This window comes from Apis laboriosa, unplaced genomic scaffold (genome assembly GCF_014066325.1).
Source record: "Apis laboriosa isolate Shangri-la unplaced genomic scaffold, ASM1406632v1 scaffold28_cov147, whole genome shotgun sequence".
NCBI lineage: Eukaryota > Metazoa > Arthropoda > Insecta > Hymenoptera > Apidae > Apis > Apis laboriosa.
The window spans coordinates 1,165,153-1,176,409 of NW_025222687.1; the positions used below are offsets into that span (position 1 = coordinate 1,165,153).

The 11,257-nt window shown below is 36.9% G+C and overlaps 1 protein-coding gene across 4 annotated transcripts in view; it reads left to right on the plus strand.

Moving 5' to 3' along the window:
- The window catches only part of LOC122714237 (tyrosine-protein kinase Drl-like), a 99,724-nt gene that overhangs the window by 28,092 nt on the left and 60,375 nt on the right, over window positions 1–11,257 (plus strand). For all 4 annotated transcript variants that reach the window (XM_043935419.1, XM_043935421.1, XM_043935422.1 and 1 more), the window contains one exon: window positions 8,235–8,362. In XM_043935419.1, coding sequence (XP_043791354.1) covers window positions 8,235–8,362 — 128 coding nt within the window. The remainder of the gene's footprint in view (window positions 1–8,234; window positions 8,363–11,257) is intronic.

The window sequence follows — 11,257 nt, forward strand, 5'->3', positions numbered from 1 at the left end:
CCCCTCTCCCATCCGTGTGGAGAAGCACACAAGGGGAAGAGTGATAAGGCAAGCTTTAAGGGTTGGAGATGTTCAGAATATATACGAATATATGTGTACAAGTGTGTGGATGGGGAAAAGGGGCAAAAGTGACGGTGGGTTGAAGGAGGATCGTGAAATCTGGCCGAGGCGCGAACCACCAACCCGAAATGGACTGTCTTTCTCGCGGAATATGAATCGCGCGATGAATTTCTACGAAAGCTTCGTGTTATCGGATATCTCCTCCTCTCCTCCTCCTCCTTCCACTCCCATGAGAGTAATTTTAAGCAGTTTAAAATGGGGAGGGAAGGATTTACGAGGAGAAACGATTTATGTCCAGATTATGACAAGAATGGTCTCTACGTCGTTTTCTTGGATTGAAATTTCGAAATTTCGAGTTTTGGGGATCGATTGTTCGGTTCTTTTTCTTTTTCTTATTCTTTCTTTAAGTTTTTCGAGGTTGTTTAAAGTCGCGAGGAGGAAGAAGATTAATTTGTAATCAAAGATTTTGAGGATTCCTTTTTTTGAAAAAAAAAAAAAGTTTGAGAATACTTTTTTAATTGTTTCCTTTTCTTTCTTCTTAAGTTTCAACAATAATTGGCTCTTTATTTTTAACGAGTTTTTTATCATGGAAAATTTTAGAATGACTGTGTATTTTAGAATGACTGTATTTTTCTGTTTGAAATGGAACATAATGCTCGTCATCCTCGAAGTTTTCAATGAAGTTTTATGCAAAACTTGACGTTTTGAAGCTATAATTAAACTATGATTAAAAATCTCTGCCGACAAACAAAAATTTCGAGCAACGAGGGACCAGGATAAAAAATCCTCGAAATCTTTTTTGATTACAAATTAAAAACATATTCCTCCTCCATCATCTCGACTGGAAAGGCATCTTGAAAAGGTGGAAAATAATAAAAAGTTTGAGAATCGATACTTTTTCAATCATTTTTTATTTTTTTTCTTTTGAAAATACTTTCGAAGCTATAATTAAAAATTAAAAATCTCTGGCAAACAAGAATTTCGAACAATTAGGAAAATAAAATTGAAAAGGTATTTTGAAAATATCGAAGATATCGTAGAAAAAAAAAAAATAACAACAACGTTCATTCTGTTCGTCATAACAAGCCTCGTTCCGAAATACTCCTCGAGCATCCAAAGACATTTCATTCCCAGCACGTAACGTATCCACTTCTCGAACTTTCTTCCCGAAATCTTGAATTTCCAGAACAGGAGAACTTGAACAAGAAACGTAACGTTATATTAGAAAAAACTTTACTTTGATTTATCGCGAAACACGCAACGAATATCCCGAACGAATATTTAACAATTGTCGATCGAATTCTTTCTGAAAAAAGAATTTCCAGAACAGGAGAACTTGAACAAGAAACGTAACGTTATATTAGAAAAAACTTTACTTTGATTTATCGCGAAACACGCAACGAATATTTAACAATTGTCGATCGAGTTCTTTTTGAGAAAAGAAGAAAAAAAAAAGAAAGGAAAAACTTTCTTTCTTTCACATCTTTCGTAACTTCGCCACGTATTTAGAATCGTCCAACATATTTACACGTCGGTTTATCGCCTCGTGTATCGGAAACGTTGGCAACAATGCGGAGCACGTAAACGCGAGGTGGGCTGGAGGAGGGGGGAGTGCGCGTGAAAAAAGCGACTTAGAAAGCAGCGTCTCGAGGAGATATTTCAACGAGGCGAGTACGTTAAGTGAGACGAAGACAGAGAGAGAGAGAAAGAGAGAGAGGGAGAAGGAGTAAGAAATGAAACGTTATGGCGTTAAGTCAACGTTAAGGGATTACGGTAACTTGTTGTCCAGGCTTCGCCTTTATCTCGTGCGGCCGGGTTCCGTTTGTCTTTAAGGGGGTCGAGCAGCTTAATAGAAACGGGTGGATTTAACGGAAGAGGAATAAGATAAGGCTCTTCATTCCATAAAGTTGTACGGATATATATATATATATATATATAATAGTAACAAGTGGATCGATTGAAGGAATTAAGAGAGACGAATTTTATCCTGTAAGGTTTTTGGTGCTTTTGATTTCGTTCTTATTTCGATTCTATTCTTCGTATTGGATCTGAAAGTTGGAAAAATTCGGAAATATAACGAACGAAGATAGGGAATTTCGATGTTTTAATTATGCTTCGAGAGGCATCGTTCATTCGTGTTGGATCTGAAAATTGCAAAAAGTAAAGAAAAGGAATTTAATTTTCTTACGCTTCGTATCGAAAGGCATCGTTTTTATTTCTGTACGACTCGCACGTTGCTGAAGTCGACGAAAAATTCCAAAAATTCGTAAATATATCGAGCAAAGAAAAGGAATTTCGTTTTCTTACGCTTCGTATCGAAAGGCATCGTTTTTATTTCGATAGAATTCGCACGATGCTCAAGTCGACGAAAAATTTCGGATTCGTGTTGGATCTGAAAATTCCAAAAATTCGAAAATATGTATAGCAAAGGAAATTTCGCTCTCTCGTATCGAAAGGTATCGTTCATTCGTGTTCTGAAAATTTCAAAAAAGAGAAGAAAGGCAATTTCGCAAATACGATCCAAAGGCATCGTTTTTATTTGGATAGGATTCTCACGATGCTCAAGTCGACGAAAAATTTCCTATTTTCGAAGAAAGGGAATTTCGCTCTCTCAACTACGCTTCTCATCGAAAAGCATCGTTCATTCGTATTGGATTCGAAAATTCCAAAAAATTCGTAAATATACCGAACAAAGACAGGGAATTTCGCTCTCTCAACCATGTTTCTCATCGAAAGGCATCGTTTTCATTTCGCAGGATGCTCAAGTCGACGAAAATTTTCTCATTCGTGTTGGATCTGAAAATTCCAAAAATTCAAAAATATATCGAGCAAGAAAAGGGAATTTCGTTCTCTCAACTATACTTCGTATGAAAAGACATTGTGTTTTATCTAAAAATTCCAAAAATTCGTAAATATACGAAGCAAAGAAAAGAAAATTCATTCTCTCAACTATGCTTCATAAAGACATCGTGTTATATCTAAAAAATTGCAAAAATTCGGATAAATATACGGAGCAAAAAAAGGAAATTTCTCAACCACGCTTCTCATCGAAAAACATCGTTTTCATTTATATCTCCATCTAAAAATTCCACAAATTCGTAAACATATATACACACATCTATCAAAGGAAATTTCTCAACCACTTATCTTCGATCTACCCTTAATCTTGGAATCGAGAATCCGACATATTTTCACGATTCACGAACGTTTCGCTTCTCTTCGAATATAATTCCTTTAAAAAAAAAAAAGGCGAGGACGCACATCCTTCTTCTCCCGCGAGAAGGGAGACGACCAATCGAATCCCCTCCTCTCCCCTCCCCTCCCCCATAAATACTCCCATCCAGGGAATTTGACAGCTGACGGGGTCAGATAGCGATCTATCAATTTGCCTCTCGATATTTCGAGAAATGAAAAATCGGGAGAACGGTGTGATCCATCCCCCTCCCACGGGACTGGAGACTGGAGAGGGAAAGGGGGGGAAGAAGAGAGGGTGGAAAGATGGGTTTATGGAGAGTCTGCGATGGGCCGCCTCTTCCGCCCGCTGCTAAGTAGAGAATCATGTCTGCCGTATGAACGGGCAGCTCCTTGCGCCTCCCTCCCTCCTCGCCTAAGATACGCTAATGTCGAGGGAGGGAGGGAGGGAGGGAGCGGTTGCGTCTTGAGTGTAACGCTGGGACCCTCCCCTCCTCCTTTCTCTCCCCTCCCTTTCGCCCAGCTCGGATCGTCCCGATGCATTTCGCCAAAGTTAACGCGAAGGGGCAACGCGAACCGTTTAATTCGGATTAGCAATTCCGATTGATGGCGGCGGGGACGTGGGCGTAATCCACTCCGCGTCTTCTTATCGCTTCTGCGCGAGAATTTGCTAGGTACGCGTTTCGTTAGTTTCGACGATCGAGTGGTTTGAAGTTTAATTTTATTATATGATATCTAAGTTTCTTTTTTTTTTTTTTCGTTGGTAGAAAAAGTAGGATTTGGATCGAGAGAAGTGATGGGATATTTTTTATTTGTCGAACGAAGGAAAATATTTTTAAAGAAAAATCATTAATCTGGATTATATATTGAGAGATACGTATTCGTACTTTCGATTCGTGATTTAAAGTTTAATTTTATTATTTTATTATATCTACGTTTCTTTTTTTTTTTTTTTNTTTTTTTTTTTTTTTTTTTTTTTTTCGTAGAAAAAGTAGGATTTGGATCGAGAAAAGTGATGGGATATTTTGTCGAACGAAGGAAAATTGCTCGAAAATATTTTTAAAGAGTAATCGTTAATCTGAATTATATTGAGAGATTCGTATTCGTATTTTTCGATTCGTGATTTAAAGTTTAATTTTATTTTATTATATTTTTATTATATCTTATATTTTATTATATCTTATCTACGTTTCTTTTTTTTTTTTTTTCGTTGGAGCGGTAGAAAAAGTAGGATTTGGATCGAGAGAAGTGATGGGTTATTTTTTATTTGTCGAACGAAGGAAAATTGCTCGAAAATATTTTTAAAGAGTAATCATTAGTCTATATTGAGAGATACGTATTCGTACTTTCGAGATTTAAAGTTTAATTTTATTATTTTATTTATATCTACTTTACTATATCTTTTTTTTTTCGTAGAAAAAGTAAGATTTGGATCGAGAGAAGTGATGGGATATTTTTTATTTGTCGAACGAAGGAAAATATTTTTAAAGAAAAATCATTAATCTGGATTATATTGAGAGATACGTATTCGTATTTTCGATTCGTGATTTAAAGTTTAATTTTATTTTATTATATCTCCGTTTCTTTTTTTTTTTTTTTTTTTTCAGCAGTAGAAAAAATAAAGAAGTGACGGGGTATTTCGTTGAACGAAGGAGAATTGCTTGAAAACGTATATTGTTGTATTTGGGACGTAATCCACTTCGCGTCTTTTTAGCTATTGCGCGAGACTCGAATTCCAGATACATATTTACTTTCGATTCGTGATTTAAAGTTTAATTTTATTATATTGTATCTACGTTTCTTTTTCTTTTTTTCTTTTTCGTTGGAGCGGTAGAAAAAGTCGTAGGATTTGAATTGTAAAAAGTGAAATATTTCATCGAATGAAGGACAATTATTTGAAAAAGTATATCATATTAATTTGGGTTATATTGGGATGTAGTCCACTTCGCGCCGTTTCTTTTTTCTTTTTTTTTTTTTTTTCGTTGGAGCGGTAGAAAAAGTCGTAGGATTAGGATCGTAAAAAGTGATGGGGATTTCGTCGAACGAAGGAAAATTGCTCGAAAATATTTTTAAAGAATAATCGTTCTGGACTATAATAATTCTGGACTATATTGAAAGATACGTATTCGTACTTTCGATTCGTGCTTTAAAGTTTAATTTTATTTTATTATATCTACTATTTCTTTCTTTTTCTTTTTTTCTTTCTTTTCGTTGGAACGGTAGAAAAAGTCGTAGGATTTGGATCCAGAGTAGTGATAAAGTTTGTCATACGAAGAATTGTTTAAAAAACGAATATTGTTAATTTGGACTATATTGGAATTTAATTTAAAACTCCACGTCTTTTTGCCTACTGCGCGAGACTTGAATTCGACACTTTCAATTTGTACTTTAATTTTATTATATTTTTATTTGTATTTTTCTTTTTTCTTTTTTTCGTTGGAATGAGAAAAGTCATATGGATGGGATATTTTGTCAAACTCGAAGGAAAATTGTTTAAAAATACTTTTACCGTTTTCGTTAAGGAATAATTTGGATTATATTGGAGTGTAATCCACTCCACATCTTTTTACCTATTACTGCTCGAATTTCAGATACTTTAAAGTTTAATTTTATTATATATCTCCATTTCTTTTTTTTTTTTTCACTGGAGTAATCGTAGGATTTGGATCGAGAAAAGTGATGGGATATTTTGTCGAAGGAAAATTGCTCGAAAATATTTTTAAACAGTAATCTGGACTAGGTTGGACTAGGTTAAAGTTTAATCTGGACTATATTAGAAGATATACTTTCGATTCTTTAAAGTTTAATTTCATTATATCTTCACTTCTATTTTTCTTTTTTTTTTTTTTTTTTTTTCATTAGAATAAGAAATGAAGTATCTTATCAAACTTGAAGGAAAATTGCTTAAAAATAATCGTAATTAATTTGGACTACATTGAGAAACGCGTTCGAGGATCGAGTATACTTTCGATTCGTCGATTCATTTTGTTTGAATATATTTGATTCGTTATCGAATAATCGTTAATTTTTATTATATTGCGTTTAAAGATCGATTATATCATGTATTTCTTAATATTCGTATCATTTTATTTGGATATATTTCGTTATACGCGAAAAGAAAAGAAAAAATGATTTAGATGGAGATTTTTGGAAAATTGTTCTATATATATATATATATTTTTACCGTTAATAAGAATATCTGGATTTGACGTAAAATATTCGTTTATATTGGGAAACGTTCCATTTAAATTTTAATTGAAATTTCATTGTGCAAGGGAGGCGGTAAATCTGATTCTAGAAATGCACAGTGCGCTAAATTAAATCAGTGTAGAGATTGACGTTGTATCGCAAGCCTGATACGACGTCAAATTGAGTTGGGGATACACACGCGTGTGACTCACTATTGTGCGACGGGAATGTATCACTTTGTATTAATTTAACCAACACGTCTGCAGATTCTACATTATAATCTCTTTTTTCCTATCAAACGAGAAGAATATTATAAAATTGGCCGAATTTTAAATTTTCAGAATGTTACCGATACCTCGGATTATGCCCGACTTTTACTTACGTACGCTACTTCCTTCGCCTACTACCGTTTCGCGTCTGACTCGAAACCGGCTACTCCACTTGCTCGCATAACCACACTTTCACAACTCGCAACTCCTTTTATAAGAAACCGATATAAATTGTTCGTAAATCGAATAAAAAGCGCAATAAAGATAGTAGTAAATCTAGCAGATTACTTTATTTCACTTAGTTCTAACTCGAAGTTAACACGATTCATTTTATTAATAGTCAATTCGCGATTCTTTTTTCACACGTTCGATGTAAAACATGGAGTAGAAAATAGGAGATTCGCTTCATTTAACTTCATTTAACTTGCGATTCTTTCTTTTGTTTTAGATCCAATAATAAAAGTAGAAATAAGAAACACGAAAGAGGGATCAGAAGAAACTAACTCGTTAGATCGAGTAACGTTCGATTCGAATCGCCTATAATCGACTTCGTGTAACGTAACAGAGATGTCTCTCGAGTAGGGAGCCACGGTTACTTATCCGTGCGCGTACACCATCGAGATTCGGATCTTGTCGCGCAAACGTAATCGGTGGATAAGTTTGGAGCCAGAAGCGGATTGTTAGGGAAGCGATAGTGTCAAGGTGTCTCGGGGGTCGGAATCCTTGCGGAACAACGTTGTTGTAACTAAGGATTAAGGATAAAATGAGACGTAGATTAAATGTAACTCGGTATCCCTTGCCTTGGATAATTACCGCCCAGGAAACTGAAAATTGAGCTCGGCCAAGTTTTGAATGGATTATTTGCCCCCCCCTCCTCTCTCGCGTAATTACACGTCACGGTGTTAACTCGCGCTGGCTCCGCCAGATGGTGAAACTGTTGACGATTTGTCGCTCCTTTCCGGACATTTGTGATTAATATTCGAGCGTTGACGCGAATTATATTTGGATATTTTTCGTCATCGCGAAAGATGGAATATTCGTATATTCGTAATCAAACACGTTTCCTTATTCCACGATTCAGCTTTATGATTTTTCGATAAAAATTCAATATTCTGTTTCCCTTTTTTTTTCTTTTCTTTTTTTTCTGATTCTTATCGAAAAACAAAAATTGATTCCACGTTCTCGAAGGATTACGGATTTACGGGACGAGTACGAAGTCGCTATCGGTTGGATATTTTTATATTATCGGAGCTATGCGACGAAGGGACATTTATCAAAGTCGGGATATAAATCGTCGAATCGACGATTAGTTTTTCGCTCGCGCGTGTGTTAAACGATATTCTGGTCAATGTCCCTCTCCCCTCTCTCTACGATGAAGGGAGACGTTTACACGTGGCGCACGATCGTTGGAAAGACGAGCAGAAAGGAAGACTTTCAACTCGTACCGCCTTTTCCATAATTGATCATCGGCCAGCCTACGATCGATAACCGACGTCGTAATTTGTTTTACTTTTTTTTTTTCAGGGCTGAAGGCCGAGTTGTACTACGTGAGGGAAGGAGTGGTTAACACGTACGCAATGAACTTCGTCGTTCCCGTCCCGGCCAACATCGCCGATCTCGAGTTCTCCTGGCAGAGTCTCGCCGGACACCCGGTACGTACGTACGTATGTAACACCACCGCAACGAAATAATAATAATAATAATATGATCCCGTCTCGCGAAAAGAAACGGGTAGTGGATTTTCCACCCGTTTCTTCCTTTCTATTTCCAGACCAAATTATCCTCGCTATTCCAAACCTGGAATATTTATTATAACCTTCAAAAAAAAGAAAACACCAACGGACGAAGATTTGACCTTACATACATATGTATATATACACATATATATATACACACACGTTACCTCTTCCCTTCCTCTTTTCTTCTATTCCTCTTCTTCCATCTCGTTCTCCCGAAACAGAAAGAGAACCCATTCGGCGCGGAGATCGTTCTGGCTCGCCATTAGCGAGGTGCAACAACGTGGAACAAAGTAAACACGTGACCCTGCCTCGAAACGTTAACTAAAACGGCATGCTCGTTTACGTTTACGCTGCTACGGGATTCGAGGGGGGAGGGGGGATGGCGAGCCTCGTCACGACGGAGGAGGAGGAGGAGGAGGAGGAGGAGGTTATGATAGAGAGGAAAGGGGTGTATCAATACTCTATCAATATGAAATACAAACAGAGAGCAGAAACGGAGGATGGGCGATACGAAGCGCGCGCGCGGTGTGTGGTGGCGCGGTTCGGTTTTGCGTTTCCCTTCGGTCACCAAGGAGACCGGACAACCGCTCCTGCCCCCCTCTCCCCTCGATGAAACGAGCATCGCCGAGGAAATAAACGGTGGAAATACACCTCCCCTCCCTCCCTTCTCTTCTCCCGCTCCTCTCCCCACGACACCGCGGCCCGAGGAACGACGACTTGTCGTTGCTCTCGTTGCCTCGGTTGCGATGAATTTCGTATTAATTTGTGGCGAGAGGGGGGAGGAGATAAGGATTGCGCGTTTTTATAAAGAACTATCTCATTTTAAATTTCTCGTTCGTCTTAACGCATACGTGATGGTTAAAGATTCTTGACAAGTGTAAGGAGGAACGGTTGGGTATATACTGTATGCAGGAGAACTTGTTATCTATTTTTCTTTGTTGTATTGACGATGACAAGAGCGGTTTAAATCGATCGTTACGTTATGACGTATATTTGAAATAGTGGATATATAACGTGTCACTTAAATAATTTCGAACAATTTTTGGTAAGCATAAAATGTATGTTAAAAATGATAAAATTTGTTGTCTATGTATTTTTGTTTATATATATTGACGATAACAAGAGCGATCTAAATTAATTGTTTCATTATGACGTATTTAAAATAGTCGTATCTATATTGGAAATTACCGAAATTGGAAATTACTACTTTCAAAACCTGTCGTCTACGTATTTTTCTTTATCTAAATCAATTACGTTATAAGGTATTTGAAATCGATTTATATAGTTACTTACCAATTATCGTATAAAGATATACATAGAGCGTTTGAAGTAATTTCGAGCAATTTCTTGAGATTTTTGATAAGTATAAAAATGGAACATATATACTAATGACAAAACTTGTCATCTACATATTTTTCTTTCTATATAGACAATAATAAAATCTAAATCAATCGTTTCATTATTTGAAATGCTCGATGCATGTCTCTTAGTTCGAAATAACTTTGAGCAATTTTTCTCAAGCATAAAATATATACTAATGACAAAATTGCCTACATACTTTTCTTAATATATCGACGATAACAAGAGCGATCTAAATTAATTGTTTCGTTATAACATATTTAAAATAGTCAATGCATACGTGTTTTTCTTTATCAATCGTTTCGTTATGATGTATTTGAAATAATCGATGCATACAGTTATATACGTATGGAGCGTCTGAAAGATACGGAAACATTGGAAATTAGCGAAGTAATTCCAAGCAATTTTTCCCTTTGCAATTTGTATGATAATATCGAAAAAATAGCGCGCACAGGATGCAAATATATTAATAAACAATCTACAAAACGTAGAAAAGAAAAATGGATTTCCATTATCTTCGCCTCGATCGCAAACAACAAGGACGAATATCACAACAAAATTCGTCCAATTCCCCCTCGAAATTGGCGAGATAGATGTCTAATTATCGTCGATGCGTAAGGCGCACGCGAATCCAGAATTTCGACGACGCTTTATTGTCGTTCCGGGACCATTTTCCACCAACTCCCTCCGCTTATCTCCCGGATTTCTCCCGCGTTGGAAGTTCGTTAACCGCGAAATCTCCCCGTTCTCACGATCACGAAAGCCCCGTTTCCGCCCTTATCTTCCTCTCCCCCCAAGACTTCTTTCGCCCTTCCAATTGCCGGATAAAGAGAAATTAGCCCTGTGGACGAACGGTGAACGATCTTACTCGCGATGTCCCTTATTGTTAACAACGCTTTAACAAGATTGGGATGCGGATTTTTAATTGAAGGGATCGGCGCAATTTCGTTAGAAAATTCTAATGTTATACGAGTGTATATATGCCTCGTGTTTTTAGAGAACGCTTAAAAATGGATAAAGTTCCAAAATTATAAACTTGCAATCTTCTGCTTCAATATATCACATTCTTTATCTTAGTCAAATTATATCGCAACCCTGTCCCTTAATTTTCACCTGGAAATGAATGATAAAAAAATCAAATCCAAATGGATACATCCCATTATTCGAGTCGAGTTGGATCTCGAATCGATAAGAGGAAGACACCTTCCCCTTTCCCCGAAAGAAAGAGGGAGATAGGAAGGAATATGGAGGGAGAGGAGGGTGACGAGCGATAATTTGCATCTGAATTGAGGGTGGGGGGATGGGGGAATGATGGAATCCACGAAATCCAACGTTATCGCGGAAAATTGGCCGGATGGATGAAGCGATTTCCAGATTTTTTCCCATCGCGAGGTTTCCAACTCGTTGATTCGAGGGGGAAGGGGAGGAATCCACCGATCTCTCTCTCTC